Source organism: Bombyx mori, chromosome 13 (assembly GCF_030269925.1).
Source record: "Bombyx mori chromosome 13, ASM3026992v2".
Lineage (NCBI taxonomy): Eukaryota > Metazoa > Arthropoda > Insecta > Lepidoptera > Bombycidae > Bombyx > Bombyx mori.
This window is the reverse complement of record NC_085119.1, coordinates 6,661,083-6,682,701: the sequence shown is the minus strand read 5'-3', so window position 1 is coordinate 6,682,701 and position 21,619 is coordinate 6,661,083. Positions and strand designations below refer to the sequence as shown.

Sequence of the window (21,619 nt, the reverse complement as noted above, 5' to 3'; positions counted from 1 at the left end):
GATCGGTGGACGAGCTCACAGCCCACCTGGTGTTAAGAGTGGTTACTGGAGCTCATAGACATCTACACCTTGAGATATAAGTTCTAAGGTCTCAAGTATAGTTACAACGGCTGCCCCACCCTTCAAACCGAAACGCATTACTGCTTCACGGCAGAAATAGGCAGGGTGGTGGTACCTACCCGCGCTGACTCACAAGAGGTCCTACCACCAGTAAAAAGCCTAGTACCAAGTACAAGTAGTAGTACAAGTACAAGTAGTTCCAAGTAGAATTTTCACGATGAGTGAATTACTTCGTACCATATAATTTGGTATCGCATAATTTATAAGCTATTTAATCTAATTGCTCGAGGAATTGACAGTCGTTATACAAAACGCTTGAGATATAAAGCACATAATAGATCGTCCTCATGTCTCAGGGTGAGTGACACCATATAAATGCTGATGTTTTTGGGCTCCAATAACTACTGAAGATCTGATAGGCGGTAAGACCGACTGCCCGCTTAGACCAATAAAAATATATGTATACATATATGGTTTTCAGCAGCGTAAATCATTTAAATTTAATACTTTTTCCGGCATAGGAACTAAACTTTGTTGTGTTATTACAGAGTAAAGACTCAGGTCTGGGGACTTCATGTCGAAGGCTTGTGAAGAGTCGTTCCTGCAGGCCAGTCCAGTGTAGGAACGCTATTCTGGCTCCCACAACAGACTCGACTATCGACAAAGATAACACTCTAAGGACTATGTTTAACTTATGAATAAAACACTTTGTAGACCCTCCTTAATTATTAATCCCTAAAAGTAATCTTTTATAATTAGAACTTCAAAATTTTATAGAAATAGTATCTTATACCTACAGACAAGTTCAGAGATATTGTGATTTAAGACTATTTAACGTTATTATGTCAATTCCAAGGATCTCATATTAGTGTTATAATAATTTTAGTTATTAATAAATTACATAGATACACCTAATAATCTAATTATTGACAACTAAGAATTCGATTTAATACCTCAACGTGACTCCAGTGACCATTTCACATCAGAAGGGCCGTGAGATCATTCACCTAACAATAATTTTTTTTTTTTTTTTTATTGCCCATTTATGCAGACGAGCATACGGCCCACCTGATGGTGAGTGGTTACCGTCGCCCATGGACTTCAGCAATGCCAGGGGCAGAGCCAAGCCGCTGCCTACAAAATAAATAAGCATGGCCGCTCTTAGTCTAACCGACTCTAGTTCATCACTAAACGATTCAAAAATAACTCTAAGAGGTCAAGGTATTTCGTTATCTGTGTCAAGTACATGGCTACGTTATCTTTTAATCGAATTATCATTTGCATATTCAAATGAATTCCTGTTTCTATTTCATAATGTATAAATAAAATTATAATACTCCCGACCTGTTATCTATTTGTTTATTTTGTATTTTAAACGAGTGATTGAAAATGTCAACATATCGACGCCATTTTACCAATCAGTGTTTGATGTACTGTCGGGAATATTTCGTCACTGATAAGGTTTTCCTACAAATTTAATAGATATTTTACGAATGAAAAATCATAAGAGATTAAGATTATTTATTTTCACGTTGGGTAATTTCAACTTAACTTTGTACACATATATGTTATTTACCTATTACTTAAATAATAAGTTTTTAAAAACGAAAACTAAAAAATAATTTCCTTAAATAATACTGTAAAGAAACATCACAGTCACAATTTGTACAGCGCGTCTGTTTGAAGAATATCAAATAACCATTTTGATTCAATAAGAATCTCAACTATTATATAGTGTTGTTGCACCCTGTTGATTTATAAACATAGGAATAATTTAAAAATTTTACAATATAAATAGTGACTTAGTGTATCTTTCTACACGTGATTCAAATTAAATAATACGTAAATGATCCTGGTTGTTTATTCTTGTTAATCTTTGCTAAAAAAACACGAATAAAAAATTAATTCAAAACAATTAACTGTAAATTAATGCAATATATTGAGCAAATTATGACGTATTTCCAACAAATAACCTACCTACATAATAAAATGTTGTTTAAATTAATGACAAACGGAGTTCTATATCATACAAATTCTTGTCAAGGAAAAATATGGCGTTGTCTTTGTTGTACATTACATGGTATTGTTGCTAGGTGATTTTATTACAACAATGGAAAATGAGTCGCTGTAGCATTGTGGTATCACGTACTATGTTTTTATTCATTTCACTTTCACTGTGGGCAGTTCTTTATTTACCGCAGCAAAATAGAAATTTCACCTTTAACAGCGATACTCGGACGAATTTCTTTGGTTTGTGATTGTGATGCAGTACGATTTGTGCAAATTGGTACCTAACGGGCGTGGGCTACAAATTGCGATCATTATTGTAAGTAGCAAAAAAAGCCCGTTTTCGCGCCATTATGAATGTGAAATGTCAGACGTATATATTTAAATCAAAACAACAGACATAGATTACATACATCTCAATAAAAATATTATTGAAAAGAAAAAAAAAGAGTTGTGAATGGGTAATGTCGGAAATTCGAGAGGTCAATTTAAATTTTTACATTTTTACTTCGAGCAGTGGTTGTACATTTAGTCATCCATTAGCGGAGGAGGGAAGCACTTATTATATGAAGGAGCTATGTTATAGAATTTTCATAAATCTTTACATTACATTTCCTGGCAACCCGTTAAAGTTTAACATATTTAATTATGACCTAAATACGCACTTTTAGAAAAGCGCATCTCAGTATTTTAATTTCTTCTAAGAACTATTTAAAAATAATTTATTTAGTACTTAGTTAGTTACTTAAAGGCAAGATTTTGAGGATCCTTATTTTACAAATGGTTTTTAAATTCGTATAATAGGTGGTATGTTTGGGGGTTCGCAGCAACGAGGACCGGTGCATTCTTTGACGCAAGGACAGGAACAACCTAAGTTTCCATATGCTATTAATTCCTTCTTTTCTTCTTCCGTACCTGTTTGAAAATGCTAATATTAGAAGGCGATCGGAGGCCACAGTTTGTCAGAACGTGTCATTCAACTCAATTGCAGCTACATCGCGTAAAGATTACTTTATGCCTATTATCAATTTTTGAAATTGCCTACGAATAAGAGTTACTGCAAATTTGATGATTAGTGATCACAATCGCTCATTAACCAAAAGGGTTTGGCCAGACTGCTGCCTAAAATGGTATAACAATGTCTTTAAGTTTTCGAACCAAATTAGATTATTCACTGGCACAGTGCTTACCTCGTGATGATGTGAGCATGAATTCTGGCTGCAGAGTGACCAGCCCGATTCCGTGGCGTTTGAAAACATCACATACTAGAGCTGAATTCTTGAGATAATCCTATGAAACGAGAAAAAATATGTAACCTTTCAGTACCCTGGTCAGCGGCGGATTTTACACCAGAGATTCATTTAGATCTGAGCAATCAAAGGTTGTGTAGCTTGTTTACCTCGTGCGTTCCATAAATGACGTGTGCCGTGGCGACCACCTTATCCCTGTGAAGTTGCCACACGTGCAGTTCGTGGATAGCGAAAACTCCTGGGACGCGGAGCGCGGCGGTTCGCAAGTCGCATGCTCCTAGACCTTCGGGCACGGTTTGAAGGAGCACAAGGCCAGCAGAACGCACTGAAAGACAATACTGTTGTTTAATACAAAACTCCAAAGATAGTGTAAAACGAATAAAAATATATAAACATGTTATCCATATGCTTTTATAGGTGTGGAGGGATGGTTCTAGAATGGTTCCGAAAGCGGCGGATGACCACAGCCCTGACCCGGCATATGCAGCAGTTAACAACCATGCTCACCCTTGACTCGTCATTACAGATTCACCCGTTTGGGGCCGTTAGACACTACTAGTTCTTTTTTTTTATTGCCTAGATGGGTGGACGAGCTCACAGCCCATCTGGTGTTAAGTGGTTACTGGAGCCCATATACATCTATAACATAAATGCGCCACCCACCTTGAGATATAAGTTCTAAGGTCTCAAGTACAGTTAAAATAAAGTTCGCTTGCTTCATCTAAGGCATAGTTAACAGTACTCGTCGAAGAGTTCGACGTGACACTTAACCCATGTCATGAGCTCTGCTGAGTTTGAAAATGGATCTTCTCTGGTAGTTGTGTTTCCGATCCAGTGGTAGATTCATTCGCAACAGAACTTGAACTGTTAGGACTCCGTGGGAGGTTTTCAAGTAGTTGTTACCAAACCAACCCACTCGCGGCTGAGCCCTCGAGTTTGCGAACCACCCTAGTAGAGCTGAAAAGGCATCCCGGCCAACCGGAATATATTTATCCCAAAAAAAGCTGTTTCTTGAATTTGAGCGCAAATGGCATTTTCCGCGTACGTATCAAAAACACACGACTATTGGAACACTTGTATAATATTTTTATTGAATTGAAATGCGATTTGCGTTTATCGCTTTTATATTTGTTATTATTTTAAAATTAATTAGATGAAGAAAAAACACGCTCAGGAACTTGTTTGTGCCACCCGTGTAATTTTATAATACTTTAGTTGGTAACATAATAAAAATTCAATTACTGACTTAAGTCACATATTTCGAAGTGATTTAGCATCATTATCGTTTTAAAGAGCCGCTTGTAATAATTTTTAGATAATAAACAAATTATTTCTTAATAGGGCTTAACTGATTATTTTTTCAATATGTATTCGCTTGTAGCTTACTTTATTTACTTTTATCTATGAATGAATTTATCGGTGTCGTCAACATAAAGATAACCTAATTAAAATTATTATCTTTTTACACAAACATAAAATAGCTAACAAACAATTTGCAAATGCTCACCGAGGATTCAATGAGAATAACTGTTTATTGACTGCAGACAATATTTACGTAGTGACGTTGTAGAGTCATTTGTATGAACTTACTAAAATAAGGTTATTATGTATTTGCCAACGTTAAATGTTTAATTAGAGGCAATGAAATTTTATGAGAATAGAATTCGACTCGTTAAATCTTTGCAATAAAATTTGCAATTTGAGTGGTGCAATATATTATATATTTGCTTATAACATATTGTTCTTAGTCGTATACTGAATTACAGTTGGATTACAGTTTATTAAACAATATTTTACAAAAATGAAAACCTGATTAATTAAAATCAGAATATCACCATTGTAGTCAGAGTCAAATAAACATTCATTATTAAGTATCTATATAACTCAAAATAACTGGTTAGACATTCATAAACATTAAATGGGACTAAATGAGAAGTATCAGATAGGCGTTCGGGTAGCTGTTAGCAAATCCCACCCCTACTGGCTGAGCTTTTGCCGCCCAACTGCCTTGGTGAAAAAAAAAAAGAACTCGCTTTCAAAGTAGCAGATGAAGAAAGTATCAATGAAATCGGTTCACCGAGAAAAATATTTTGTGTCAGGGCACATAAAAGAAAACAGTCGAATTGAAAACCCCCTGCTTTTTTGAAAGTTAATTCGGTTGATAAAGTATTTGGTCGGTGTTTGACCTGTAGAGTATACTTACTGAATGGATAGTTGAATACTACGAGAACGATAGCAGCACACGCAGACAGGGCTGGGTCCGCGATACGAGAGGCCTCGTGTTCCCACTCTTCTGTGAGACCAGCCGCTATCACGAACAGACTGCCTTGTATTAGAAAAAGTATGCTTAAAAATGTGAAACGCATTCATGCTTTTTAAAAGAATCCGAGACGAATACGTATGTAATATTAGTTATTTATTTCGGTAATTCGAGTAGTAAATCCCGACCATGCTTTGCTTTGACTAAAGCTCTAAATGTGAAATGCACAAGTTGAAACTATACTCTCGATACGTAGCTCACATTAATGGCACTAGAATTCCAATCAACAATGGTAACTTGAAGCGATTGTCATTGTAAATTGCATCATTGGGAACAAAAACAATAACTATAGAAGATGAACAAACAAACATTAGCTGTGTGAATATCGCGTTTTATATATTTCTTTCTAATACCTTTACGTTAACTTTAAATAAAAACAAATTATAAAAATTCAAATACAAAATTTTTCAAAGCTGTTTAATATTACATTCTGCTTTGCTAGATAATATAATTACATAGGTTTAGTTTACATTAGCTAGCTACCCGTAGTGTAGGCAATACTTATTATCGCGTGGGTTGAGATTCGTGCTCTGCAGTAGGATGAACCTGTCCCGTATTTCTAACCTATGGTTGAAACTACTTCCATACCGAATATCTTCAAAATCGGTTAAGTGATGTGATAGGGAACATGTAACAGATAGAGTCAAAAATATAATAAAATATCGCTGGTTTGTGTTCCATTACTTATCTAAAGTAACCCAATTTCGATTTTTTACAAAAAAAAAATCATATGTTTTCGTTAGGTAATTACAATCTACTCTTTTGGCGGATACACATTTATTTATGACTACGGAGCGGAATCGTACCTACGAGTATAACGTAGTTCAATTAAAGCAACACGTGTCCTAGATTTGCTACGTAATAAAACATCACCTTCATTCATTAAGACTGATGGGTTAATAATACCGCGCGATGTCGTTATTGGATATAAATGACAGATTTGAAAACACGACGATCATAGCGTTAAGATACATAGTAATGGTGTTATTGTTTTTTTTAATTTTTTTTTTATTGCTTAGATGGATGGACCAGCTCACAGCCCACCTGATGTTAAGTGGTAACTGGAGCCCATAGATATCTACAACGTAAATGCGCCATCCACCTCGAGATATAAGTTCTAAGGTCTCAGTATAGTTACGACGGCTACCCCACCCTTCGAACCGAAACGCATTACTGCTTCACGGCGGAAATAGGCGGGGTGGTGGTACCTACCCGTGCGGACTCCCAAGAGGTCCTACCACCAGTTATTACGCAAATTATAATTTTGCGGGTTTGATTTTATTACACGATGTTATTCCTTCACCGTGGAAGTCAATCGTGAATATTTTTTGAGTACCTATTTCATTAGAAAAATTGGTACCCGCCTGCGGGATTCGAACACTGGTGCATCGCTTCATACGAATGCACCGGACGTCTTATCCTTTAGGCCACGACGACTTCAATCGACTTCGAGCTTAAATCTTAACATTACGGCCTGGCCACGGGGATCGGCGGTGCGAACAGCGAAGCGGTGGGCGAGGCGACCATTCGCGCAGCACCGTTTGCAGGCCACGGGTACTCACGTTCGCCGCCGCGACTAGTAAGGAAGTCCGACAGCGAAATGTCTATATCGAAATTATCTCGATATTGCTTACAAATTAATAGTTTTTTGGTTCAGGACCTATTATTTGGAAAAGATTGTGAAGTACATGATTTGAATAAGAATCGGAGTATACCTATAGATGGAGAATTCCACAAGAAGTACGAGAAATACTTTGGGTGGCTAGACTTCCAAATAGCTGGTCTAGCTAGTATTTCAGCTATTTTATTTTTTTATTGCTTAGATGGGTGGACGAGCTCACAGCCCACCTTGTGTTAAGTGGTTACTGGAGCCCATAGACATCCACAACGTAAATGCGCCACCCACCTTGAGATATAAGTTCTAAGGTCTCAAGTATAGTTATAATGGCTGCCTCACCCTTCAAACCGAAACGCATTACTACTTCACGGCAGAAATAGGCAGGGTGGTAGTACCCACCCGTGTAGACTCACAAGAGGTCCTACCACCAGTAATTACGCAAATTATTATTTTGAAGATTTCATTTTTATCACACGATGTTATTCCTTCACCGTGGAAATCAATCGTGAACGTTGAGTGTTGTTGAGTACGTATTTCATTACAAAAATTGGTACCCGCCTGATATTCGAACACCGGTGCATCGCTCAACACGATTGCACCGGACGTCCGTTAGGCCACGACGACTTTAAAAATATAAAATAAAAAATAAATAAAAAATATAAAAATTTCGGCGTTAATTTTTCGCGGCGAAAACAACTAAACTCATTTAATCACTGCACTATTCGCCGCGACTACCGCTGACTCCGTGGCTCGCGCCGTCCGTATTCATGCATTTGTTTTGCTCGCCCGCCGCATCGCGCGATTCGCTCGGTACATTTCGCCGGTCGCTTCGCCGGTCGCCGCGGCGCCGGTGCGCGTGGCTTGTTAGGTACATTTCTATGCGCTTGTTTTAGTCGCTAGACGCTTCGCCGTTCGCACCGCGCGAATATTCGCATCGGCGAATGTCCCGTGGCCAGGCTGTTAGTTTTAATTACTTCTATGACTCGCGAAAACCCAAGAAAATACTATGGCTATAGTAGTAGTCATACAAATCTCATATACCAAATTATTTATTCTATCCACTGATTTCAAAATAGATATTACACAAAAAAAACAATATATGTATTTTTAAATCAAGTCTGTCAATTGAAGAATCAACCATACGGTTGCAACGCCGCCCAAGGCTGTTGCAAATATTAAGTATGAAATTGTTCATAATTGATTATTTTCTGATCGCCACGTTAATTTACTGTCAATAAAATTGTTCACTGAAACTGCACGCTTTGTTTTACGTGACAAGCTTTTTTTTTTTTGCTTAGATGGGTGGGCGAGCTCACAGCCCACCTGTTGTTAAGTGGTTACTGGAGCCCATAGACATCTACAACCGTAAATGCGCCACCCACCTTGAGATATAAGTTCTAAGATCTCAGTATAGTTACAACGGCTGCCCCACCCTTCAAACCGAAACGCATTACTGCTTCACGGCAGAAATAGGCGGGGCGGTGGTACCTACCCGCACGGACTCACAAGAGATCCTACCACCAGTAATTAAGCAAATTATAATTTTGCGGGTTCGATTTTTATTACACGATGTTATTCCTTCACCGTGGAAGTCAATCGTGAATATTTGTTGAGTACGTATTTCATTAGAAAAATTGGTACCCGCCTGCGGGATTCGAAAACCGGTGCATCGCTCAACACGAATGCACCGGACGTCTTATCCTTTAGGCCACGACGACTTGAATTCCGTTGTTGCTTACTTGCGATATCAGTAGGAGCGTGTGCCAGAACTGGTTCTCCTGAGCCAGTCTTCAACACCACACCACCACCTTCAGTGACGCTCAGTCGCCGACTGTAGCTGAGTTCACGACCTGTTATGATAAATGTACATTAATCACATTATTATGGACAAAGTTTCATGGCCCGCCTGGTATCGGGCTACCACTGGACTAGACTACTGGAACCCATAGAGATTACAACGTGAATGCTGTTGGTGGTAGGGCGTGTTGTAAGCCCGCACTGGTAGGTACCACCACCCCTGCCTACTTCTGCCTCGAAGCAGTACGGCGTTTCGGTTTGAAGGTTGAGGCCGTTGTACTATAAAACTGAGAATATAGAACTTATGACTCAAGGAAGCCGCGTCTACGTTGTTGATGTCTATGGGCTCCAGTATCCACTTAACATCAGGTGGGCTGTAAACTCGTCCATCCATCAAAGCAATAAATAAAAACCTTGAATATGATTATCAAGTGACAGAAATGGGTCCGATGGTGATAGTTGCCCCTTTAGAATTTCCAATAATTACGCTTATTAAATCATTTTTACAGGACTTATTAAAGAAAGTTATTTCTTCATGGTTAGGTTAATTGTCGTGTGTTAAGTATGCATTGACTTGAAAAAACTTGTTAATTGTCTTCTAAATTCAAATTTCTCTGATCCGTTACACCGTTGATGCTTTTAAGCTACGTACACTAAGTCCTTTCAGGATTTTATGAATCACCAATTAATAAATATAATAGCAACAGGCCACAGTTTAAGGAAACTACGAGTTTCAGAGAATTATTGTGCTACAATATGTTAACTTCATTTGAACATTTTTATGATGGTTATAAAAGTATACATTATATTATGGTTATAAAAGGTTGTTAGAAATACATTGATGTCGCAATTAAAAAAAATTTAGACATAATATTGAAAATAAAACAAGTCCGCTGAGTTCATCTGGTCTTCGCATGACTCTTTTTGGTATAGATGAAACAGTTTATTTTGACATTTATGTTATATGACATTTAAATTGTATTACATAAACTTGGTTTCGTATAACCAAGTAGTTTAATACAATTTCGTAATAGGATTTCATAGCATCAGTATGGTCATTCCGCGTTTCTCGAATACAATTAGCAAATCTATCCTATTCCAAATCTGTAATCGTTGTCGACGTAATTCTCAAATCCGTTTAGATCAGATATATTTCGTAATTTGTACGACTATGGGTATATTGGTAACGTTTTTTCCCCAATAAATGCGGTGATTATGAGATCTGGTTTTCGTGTCAATTCTTTTATTCGTAACGCTACAAATGTTAACAGAAAAATCGTGTAGGAGTTGACCCACTTAAAAATCTAGACCGTGTTCGTACATAAATAGTTGTTCTGTGGACTAATTTCGCGGACCACTTTGAACCATCTCATGCTAGTTGTAGAATTATTAAGCTCGGGTCTTAACTAGCAAGTTTAATCAAATGAGTTTATAAATCTTCCGAGTTTTGAGGAAAATTTTGGATTAGCTCAAAGTAAAAGGTTGTGATAGAAATCGTTATCTGGAATTGTTACTATCCGCTTGATGAAGAATAGTTATTGTTGCCATTGCGTACTGTTACCGGACTTGATGAAGCTGGAAAGGCTTCCAACAACACTTCCATCCCAAAAAAGCATACTCTGTTCTTATAACCTTCGTTTCAAGAGCACAAGGACGCATCAACAACTTGCGGGTTGAGTGTTGGCTAAAGATCTTGAAGTCGAGATGGGCGTTTCGCATATCCTTATCTTTCGATAGCGGGCAGATAGTCACCGTGTAAGATGGGACAAGTCCATTAGCTAAGATGTTCATCGCTTTGTAATAGTTACAACGGCTGCCCCACCCTTCAAACCGAAACGCATTATTGCTACACGGCAGAAATAGGCAAGGCGGTGGTACTTACCCGTCCTAACTCACAAGAGGTCCATATCACCAGTAAAAAAACAGTTTTACAATAAGTACTAAAGAAAGATAAACTATCTTAAGAAATCTTTTAAATTTTGATTTCGTTTTTAAAAGACCATTCACGACTTAATCTAGCGTTTTTACTATCATAATATATTATTTCGTCCGTGACCACAGAAACAGTTAAGTATTTGAAAAGTCGGAAATATTTGAGTAACAATAAAAAAATGCGTGATAAAACTGTAAAAGTAGTTTTAATTATATCCACGAAACGTGAAAATCGAAGCGAAAATACTACCTACCTATATGATTAAATTTCCATTTTATTGTGTTCTGTCATCTATTGCGTAATGTAAACGTACTATTGTTTACAGCGATTCTAATCATAGTTATTACGTTAGTTGCCCTCAGATACTCGTAATGTTTTCATAACAAGCTCCTTGACTTTAGCCGTATAATGCACGATAACTAACAAGCAATCAAAGACAAGCATTTACCTAAGTCACAGGTATTATTTTATAAATATTTAATTCATACATGTTCGATCATGTAAATACAGAGAATGAGTTGTATGCAATGTGTTATTGAGTCTCTTTCTGATTGTAATTTAATATTATCTAATATTTTTATTTAATTTTATTTTAAACTGATGCTTGATAAATAAATAAACCAGTAGGTACAATCACTAAATTTAGAAGTGTCTCCTATTAGTAATCTAAAATAACAAATGTTTGTCTTTACCTTCAGTACTAGGTTAGGTTTTCGTAGTGAAACATCAAGCTACTGAATATCTTTGTAGATTGGTAGCATCCACAATTGAACTTATGTAGGTAATTAATATAAGTTTACGTCGATAGTTTAATATTTTTAAGATACAGTGTTACTTTAATTGATTAATTTTTTTTTAAATTAATTACGCTCCAACAGCGTCCTGACCATGATGTTTTCGAGATTAGATGGATCTTTTCTCAATCATTGTAGAGAGAGGTCCACAAAATTTGCTCGTAATGGTCAACTATTACAATTGTATGTATGTTGTTCTTTTCTTTTGTTACTACATCCTTACTATCTATCATCATCTTCAATCAGTGTTACTAACATTAATATGGATTAATATTATCTGAAATAAATGAATTTAATAATAATAATTGAAAACTATGTAACCGATTAAAAACTTACCAGCAAGTAGCATGTAGTTGATTGCGTTAAAGAGCAAGCCTATTACAGCGCTGCCGACAATGACTCTGGGGTAGCGCGGTGGTGGCCCGTGCGATGAATGCACGCCAAGTTGCAGAGCATTCACCACTAGCGCTAGAGCGAAAGACGCGAAGAGCACGTGGACAGATAGCCGACCCACGACCTCGATGCGAGCCCATCCGAATGTGTTCCGCAGGCGACCTTCGCGACCGGTTCCTTCGTCTGCTCTTTCGTACTGCATTCAAAAACATGGTGTATGGTAAGAAATTATTTCACATTAAGATTTGTTACCTATTACAAATGATCACCGTCCTAAGCGAATTAACCCATAGACACAGCACACTGAGTTTCTCGTCGGATCTTCTCAGTGGGTCGTGTTTCCGATCCGGTGGTAGATTTTGCGAAGCACTGCTCTTGCTAGGGCCAGTGTTAGCATCACTCCGGTTTGAGCCCCGTCAGCTCACCTACAGTTAAGGTTACGCTAAAATAGCCTCTCAAGGCTCTCAAGGCAAGCTTAGGTAGGAAAAAAAAACTACAAATTTTTATTTATCATTTTTACCACCGCACCGCTGGCCACCGGAGTATAGTTCATCCATACGACCTGGAGCTACTGCGTTCATCCACAGTGCGTTTCCAGAGACTTTTTTTCCACGTACCTACCGGCTTTGGAATGAGCTCCATCCACAGTGTTTCTCGAGCGCTATGACATATCCTCCTTTAAATGACGCTTGTGGAGAGCACTTAACGTCAGGCAGTGGCTTGGCTCTGCCCCTGACGTTGCTGAAGATCATGGGCGACGGCAACCATTCACCATCAGGTAGGCCGTATGCTCTTCTGCCTTCAAGGACAAAAAAATATATATGTACCTTAAAGGAAATAAGCGTTGTGATGAGTCCCACAAGTCTACACAGAGAGTGGCACGTGTCAACGAGTAGTGTTGGAGAGTTTGTGAAGTGTGATGCGAATAATCTTCCGCCGAAGCCGGCGACAGCCAACAGGAGGGCTAATAGTGATCGTGGTGGAGGCAGCCATTGTAACCATTCCTTCATTGCCATTCCGATGGAATTAAATCTGTTGAATAATATAAAATATTATGTGCGACCTCATAATTTGACTAGTGTTCGATCACACAATGAAATTTAACAAAAAGCATCGACGCCTCAACATTTCGATGCGTTTTGTATTAGATTGTCTCCTTTGACTTGTTAATAACATATTTTCTTGTAAATTGGTACTTAATGTTATCAACAGCTCGTATTTGAGTAATAAACAAAAAATATATACTGAAAAACACAAGCGAAAAAGTTCGGGTCAGAGCTTTTGCTTTTTTCTATTTTAATAAAGATCATAAAGACTATAATATCATTGTTCGCATTAATAAATTGCACCAATGACGTAGTGTTGAGGTAAGTATTTTGTAATCTGACAATATTTTAAAATCGTTTAATACGGTGTCATGGATACAGCGACATCGTTTGTTACTTACTGTTAACCGTTTAATTTTAATATTTGTCAGATGTATTTCGGAGAATACAAATTTGAGATACGGTAATATCTGAACAATTGTTATCGAAATTAATGCGACCGCATTATCAATTAAGAAATTAACTTAAAACTTAACATTTAATTATAATTAGAATCATTAAGTTAATTGAAGTAGTTAAACTTTTGTTAATAATATCGAAACAAGCAAACTCATTAAGTATCACTTTGTTTATACAAAAGAGTTCGTAGCTTGAACTATTTTAACTAATATTTTAATGAGCATCAAGTACCACTAAGAACTCTAACGAAAGTTATTATAACAAAAAAATACTTCATTTAAAATACTGTGTTAATTCTGTGCAGGCTGCGTTTTTGAACAATGGTATCGGAGTTTTTTGAAATGATTTTCGATTTATTTGGGTATTTAATAAGAGCATAAAAACATATATTTCAAATACTACATTACGTTAATTATCGCAACATACATCGATAAAACAACATTTCATTTCTTACCGCTGGATTTTAAGACACTGTCAGTCAATAAATAATCGAAAAATAATTCACTTGAATCACAGCGGGATATCGAAATGATTTATTCAATGTATGGAATCCATACAGCGGTCATCGCGTTACTAATGAGATATTTGTCAGTCAAATATATTTATCCACGTTACATTTTCGTGAGGACCATAAAATTTTCCGTGTCAATGAAAACACATGTACCTGTATGCAAATAAGATATGATAATCCCTGAGATTAATGGCTACGTTAATGATAAACGTTGTACAATCGATCTTAAGATAAATTTTTGTACAGCTACTGCTACTAAGTAGTTAGCTACATTTCGTTCGAGCAAGATGTCGTTCAATTTGAACCGTAATAGCCTATCTCCGGTATAATTCGAACAATAAAACCAATTTGTTTGTACTGTTGCGTTTTACAATTTGGATGTTTTTGTCTGTTACTGCGTCTCGCGTGATGTCTTTGTTTTGCTCAACGACAGTTTCGGTTTCTTCGGTTTTCCGTGTAATTTCATGCTCTATTTACTTCTTATTCGACGATCCATATGTCCAAAGAATTGACATAAGTAGAATGTAAAGCACAGCACTATAATTGAACACGGTGCTGTAGTGATGTGTGATCGTGGTTCATTACATAGATTATTAAAAATTTATTCGTGATATTGCATATTGAGAACCCGCACGGATGAGTACAATGATATCCGGTTTTCCGGTTTTTAGGGTAGTACTAGCAGAAGCTCATACAAATGAGACTTCAATCTTACGTCTCAGAGTAGGCAGTGGTATTAACGTTGTCGTGTCTAGGAGACCAATCACACAAATCGCCCACCTGTCCTGGCGAAACTGGAAAGGCCTACAGGCCACAAGTAATCCATCATTTAAAAAATATATAAGAAATGGCCCGTTAATAAATAATAAACGAACACGTCTTCTTCTATTTGACAGTAGCATTAATGGCTTTGGCATTAACTGTATTTTTCTTCAAACCTCTACTTACTTTCTACAAGTCGTTCGGTTTTAAGAGGACTGATTTCGATATTTTTCGTCACATGATATAACAACGTGGTAACAAACAAGGTTGTTAACAAGTTTTTTCATTGAGGTTGTTTTTAAGGGAACATATTTTGTCAATGTTATTGTCGGTTGTGAGCTACAAAAAAAGGGACATAAATATTTTCAAATCAAGTTTTGTTCCTCAAAATTATATTAGCTGTTAAGTTCTTGATACGAAGGGTGTCCTCGGTTTCTTTTTTTTTTATTCCTTAGATGGCTAGACGAGCTCAAAGCCAACCCGGTGTTAAGTGGTTACTGGAGCCCATAGACATCTACAACGTAAATGTGTCACCCACCTTGAGATATAAGTTGTAAATTCTCAAGTATAGCTACAACGGTTGGCTCAACCTTCATACCGAAACGCGTTACTGCTTCACGGCAGAAATAGGCAGGGTGGTGGTTACCTACCCGCGCACACACTCACAAGAGTTCCTACCACCAATAATTACGCAAATTATGATTTTGCGAGTTTGATTTTTACTACTTATTGAGTACGTATTTCATTAGAAAAATTGGTACCCGCCTGGGATTCGAACACCGGTGCATCGCTCAACACGAATGCACCGGACGTCTTATCCTTAAGAATGATAGATTTAGACTACTTCAATCGACTGATAGATTTAATGTAGACATTAGTGACAATTTTTCAATCTTGATTATATATTATGTATACCGAATAAAAATAACGTCAAATTTAAACTAAACTAAAACAATTGCCCCCGCACTACCTATAGTTCTCACTCTTATCGCGGGAAGCTACTATGATGAAAGCATTCGCCATATTTATTGTTACGTACTGGGGCATAAAGATCCTCGAGTGGAGACCACGTACTGGCAAACGCAGTGTGAGACGGCCACATATCAGATACACCGACGACCTAGTGAAAATCGCTGGGTGACGATGGATGCAGATGGCAACGGACTATAACAATTATATCTATACTAATATTATAAAGCTGTAGAGTTTGTTTGTTTGTTTGTTTGTTTGAACGCACTAATCTCAGGAACTACTGGTCCAATTTGAAAAATTCTTTCAGTGTTAGATAGCCCATTTGCTGTGGAAGGCTATACGCTATATAACATCACGGTAAGACCGATACAAGTGGAGAACCATTAAAGAATGTTTCAAAATATTTTCACTTTCAACGTAAATGAAGCGGGGGGTAAAATTTTGCGTTATGCCAAAGTAACTATTCCACGCGGACTGAGTCGCGGGCAAAAGCTAGTATACGAACTATAACGGTGATAACGGAGATAATGATTGTTAGTATTCAAAGAATAAAAATTTAACATTAGGCTAGATTAGGTAATTATATTGAAATTTAATAAAGAAAATGAAATGTATAAAAAGAAAAAAAATTGTCATCCGTGACTAATAAAAGCGTAAAAAATTGGAAATAATACAATGAAAATAGCAAACACGAGATTAAACCTTAAAATAAATTTTAATTGATATATGTATGTATATATATATTTTTTTTTATTTTTTAATAATTTTGTTATTTACTCACGCAAATTTATGAATAGTTAACTATCAAATGAGCATTATACGAGTATTACAAAATCGAATCAAGGACCAACTTTTATATTTTATGTTCAAACGATTTATTTCTAATAACTAATGCAATTTCGGTGTTAGCATTTAATATTTCGAATAAGTATGTTTTATTACTATGTACTAAAATATTTAATTGCAGACCAAATAAAACATTATCGAAGACTATTAGGATATAAAGTGCAATACAGTGAACATAGTTTCTGCATTTATTATCCGTCTTAGTAACCAGTAGTTAGTAACCACATTGATAAAGAAGTGAATTACCAGCAGACGTTAAGTACCCTTGAGATTACAAAATATCAGACTTTTGGATACGCAATGTTTTATCGTAGGATTAACATTATAGATATTACATAGTTCCATCGCCACATTTACCGCCTCTATCAGCGGAATATTTTCTTTTCTATACTAATATTATAAAGAGGAAAGATTTGTTTGTTTTTTTGTATTGAACAGGCTCCGAAACTACCGAACCGATTTGAAAAATTCTTTCACTGTTTGGCAGCTACACTATTCCCGAGTAACATAGGCTATAATCTTATTTGAAAAAAAATAGTGATCCCTACTAAAACTTAAATAATGTAACCCAAGGTGTAAAAAAATTACCTAACCTATTCTTTACATCGCGTGCTCTGCAAAAACTATTGATGATAGAATAAAATGTACTACGACTTTGTAGAACACATTATTATTTACAAAAAATGTTCCGACAGCATATGTCTAATTATTATAGTTATGCCGCAAAACGACGTCAAATATCGTTGCAGTTTTTGTTAAAGATCCGAGCGGAGCCGGAGCGGGCCGCTAGTTTAAATATAAAATTAAACGATCGTGATCTCTTCACGCATAGAAAGACAAGTAATGTGCTGGTTCAGTTGATTTCATTATGATTCAGATGAGTGAAATTAGAAAGGTCAGAGAAAATATAAATATGAGACGTTGGATTCGGGCGGTTGATCAGCACGCGTGCTAACGGTGTCGCGACTGTTGTCTACTACTGATATAGAAGTCGCGCACCGGCGCGGCTACTAGTTTAAAATATATAAACAAACACGCATGTTTCGAACGCGTGAATCTGCGCCCAAAACTATATTAATCATTTGCCCACATAACGCGACATTTTTATTTTATTCGAAACCGCCTTAACGACTCGGCGAATAACCTCGATTTTAAGTCACTGTAAATTTAACACATTTTATAAAATCATAATCGATATATGGGAAAAAAGGGATACGCGCTCACCTTTATAATATACTTTTCATTGGCAGCACGAATTAAAATAAAACTCTGCAATTATGTGACACACTGTTGTTTTGAAAACACAAGGCGGTCGCGGTTCAGGCACATACATATCACTTGAAAAATAACTGATGTTTTTCTTTTACGAACGTTCGAATTTTGCGGAGTCTTTAGTCGGTAAGGTTGGTACGGCGACGTCGTTTGCAATACTGAGTGAGTGAACGATGCCAGTCAGAGCGGCGGTGCGCGTGCGCACTCTCTGTTATCGATGAACTCCTCGGACCCGATAAGCGAACGAAATTGCTGAGGGAAAGTCATTGTTTAGGGAGTTTGAACGGTTATTGGCGCTTCCTCAAATATCGATCTGTGTGCTTAGTGCGAGTTTTTTAACGTTCTCGATAGCGTAAAAGTTAGCTCATTTTTGTATGGAATGGGATCGTTTGCGTACGTTTGCCGCTAGGGGCGCTGTTCCAACTGTATACAAAATTGGGTTAACTTTTACGCTATCGAGAACGTTAAGAAACTCGCACTAAGCACACTGGTTACTATAACTTTTAATTCGAGCGACAGTATTGTTATTTACGTAGATGGGCCGACGAGCGCTTGTCCTACTTGGACTTACGTAGTTATCACAGCCTTTAGATACAACGTGAACGTAAATTATATTCAATAATAATAATAATAATAATAGCCTTTATTCATACAGTGTTTCATTTACATATCTTAACTTTCTTTTTGTTAACAATTTTATTTTTATATACTTTATATATTAAAGTCTTAACTCTATCCTTAACTCTTTAGCATGGATAACCCCGTTTGTATGTCATTTATTGACAAAGGCCTCCTCCAACCTTATCCATTCCTCTCTATCTTTGGCAGTTCTTGTCCATAAACCTCCTGCTACGGCTTTAATATCATCCGCCCATCTTCTGGATGGTCTACCTTTTTTCCTCTTTACATTTACGTTGGTATAATAATTGTTCTAGCTTCTCCAAGTCGGAATGCACGACTGTATGTCTCTTTGTGGTAGAACTCGTCCGAGCTCACAACAACCAAGACTCTCTTAAAAATATCGATGAGCGCAAATTAAAAATATTGCACTTTGAAAATTTATACGATCATTTGTTGTTTACATGATCTATTTATTATTCGATTTATAAAACGCCGGTCCACGTTATTTCGTGTAATCAGTAAGTGTCTGATTAAACAGCATGAAACACGAGATGTGTGGATTTTTAGTCGACCACCAATCAAATATATGGACCGTTTATTTCGAAAGTGGTGTAAGTCCATTTTCTTTTGTTTCGAGAAAATTAAAGGTTACTATATTTGTTGATTTAAAAATACAGGCAAATCATATGAGGTCTGGCTATGCCACCTACCTCTGTCAATTTGGACTTACACCACTTTCATAATCGATGATTATGCAATTTCATTTACCGACCGATTTTAAGTTGTACAAAACATGGGATTTTTTTGAGAAATTAAACACGGACTAGTTATATATATAAAAATTTACATTAAATTAAGCATGAATTACGTGATAGCTCATTTTTCTCAAAAATGGACTTACACCACTTTCAAAATAAACGGTTCATTATATAGCAGTTTTTTTTTCATCACAAAAATATGTACGTTTTATTACAGTGCAGATTTAGAAATTAGTACGATTCCAATGTATGTAAATTCTCAGCTAGACGTTATGAGTTCACGGCCGGACATCGGGCCGTTATTTAATTTTGTTTAGTGCAGACTCAAAATACCTCTATTCTCTTTTTTCCGATTGCGCTAAAGATAAAACTCAAACTCTGTCGTATGACTAAGAATTATTAGTTTCGTATTTATGATTATACTTTATATTAGTTGAACTAAAAATATATATGTTAAAGTTGTGCTTTAATAAATAACGTTATTTTTTTAAGAATACTTTATTTACTTGGTTTATTAACCTAACATCTTACTTACCTCTCATATTTTATTTAATAGTTTTATTCAGCCAAAAGACTTTATTATATATTTTTATAAAAGGCGATTATGATTAGAAAATATCATTTAAAGGCGAAGAAGATTCTGCAAAAAAATTGCAAATGTTTTAAAATTTATCATGAAAGACTTAAAAAAAATATTGGTGTTTCGGCAACCTGACACTAAATCACAGATTTTTTGTCCGTTTGTTTGATCATTCGAAGAACACACAAAACCTCTGACCGATTTTTATTAAACTTTTGATGCAGAACTGTTTTCGCTTATACATATATTTGGCACATCATATATTGTTATGTTATGGAGACAATATAACTTTCTCAGAATATATCAAGATTTTAAACTAATGTTCAACAATTTGTTTATTTATGTATATATACACACCGAAAAACATAACAATACAATGAAGTAGGATATAGTACGCGTACTGTTTATTTCTTTGAAAAATCTGTTCCAGCAGATCCGCGATTATTATAAATTATTTGTTCCAAATTTCAAATTTGTTACGGCCATTTTTGTTTTTGTTGTAATTTTTGGTCTAGTTGACTACATTATAAGTAACGGTTGTGAATACAATGGACATCACCTACTTTCGAACATTTGTCAAGGAAATTTGTCGGCTAAAGAAGTTCAATGCATATTTATAATTTCTATTTTTTTAACCCACCATTTTATCAATGGTAGGGCAGGTTCTAAGTCCGTAAGAGTATGTACAACCATCCTATTTATTTCTGCCTCTAAGTAATAACTTCACAGCAACGGTCAATTCAAATAAGTAACAGAACGTACACTCATGAATCCTCGGTATGAAAGATTGATTTTATTTCGAATTTCACTTAGTCACAATAGTTTTAATACATCGTAACCAGAACAGAATCTATACATTAAGACTATTTCGCAATAAAAATATTAAACACAGATTTTTACTGGTTGTAGGACTTCTTGTGAGTCCGCAAGGGTAGGTACCACCACTCGCCTATTTCTGCCGTGGAGCAGTAATTCGTTTCGGTTTGAAGAGTGAAGCAGCCGTTGTAACTATACTGAGATCTTAGAACTTATATCTCAGGATGGGTGGCGCATTTACGTTTAAGATGACTATGGGCTTCAGTAACCACTAAAACCAGGTGGGCTGTGAGTTTGTACACCCACCGAAGCAATAAAAACAATCCTTGGTACCTTAAAGGGCTATTCCAACTACGCGCAGATGTGTTGGTCAGCGGACAGATTTTCCTAAAACTAACGCTAACAATACGTTCATCTGACACCCATAAATTCCGATGAAAATGTGTTTTTATGAATATTATGTGACGAATTGATAACAATAAAAATTCTCAGTATATTAAATACCGTCCTCAAGTAATAAAGAGGTATCCGGATAGCACGAAAACAACCGTGAAATATTATTATGACAAGAATTGGCAAGTATGTACTTACGTAATTTTCCAAAAAAAATTTGGAGATTTTACTAGTGACATTCACATTTGCTTTTATGTATATTATATTTACTTTGGATTATCTGCACATACTCTTCGAACAATAGACAATGTGGAATTTATATTATTCACTATGCAATAATATGGCTTATTGTTTCGTCATATTATATACAACATTAAAATTGAAAGACGTACTTTGTGAAGTTTTGCAATG

At 36.2% G+C, this 21,619-nt stretch overlaps 2 protein-coding genes and 1 long non-coding RNA gene across 3 annotated transcripts in view; 1 reads left to right on the top strand and 2 right to left on the bottom strand.

The window, feature by feature from the left end:
- The window catches only part of LOC101738853 (spondin-1), a 15,255-nt gene extending 13,344 nt beyond the window's left edge, over window positions 1-1,911 (top strand). The window contains exon 15 of the mRNA XM_004928023.5: window positions 609-1,911. Within this exon, the coding sequence (XP_004928080.2) occupies window positions 609-758 (150 nt within the window). The 3' untranslated portion in view covers window positions 759-1,911. The remainder of the gene's footprint in view (window positions 1-608) is intronic.
- Window positions 1,567-21,619, bottom strand: LOC101738172 (proton-coupled zinc antiporter SLC30A1). The gene is made up of 8 exons (XM_062671771.1): window positions 21,601-21,619; window positions 13,000-13,204; window positions 12,116-12,368; window positions 8,995-9,105; window positions 5,521-5,643; window positions 3,467-3,642; window positions 3,258-3,357; window positions 1,567-2,982 (listed from the first exon to the last, which is right to left on the bottom strand). Exons 2-8 carry the CDS (start codon window positions 13,186-13,188, stop codon window positions 2,855-2,857), a joined length of 1,080 nt encoding a protein of 359 aa, XP_062527755.1. The 5' UTR covers window positions 13,189-13,204; window positions 21,601-21,619; the 3' UTR covers window positions 1,567-2,854.
- Window positions 18,663-21,591, bottom strand: LOC134199967 (uncharacterized). Its single transcript, XR_009974671.1, has 3 exons — window positions 21,407-21,591; window positions 19,955-20,059; window positions 18,663-19,051 (listed from the first exon to the last, which is right to left on the bottom strand). It is a non-coding gene; the product is annotated as an uncharacterized LOC134199967 (long non-coding RNA).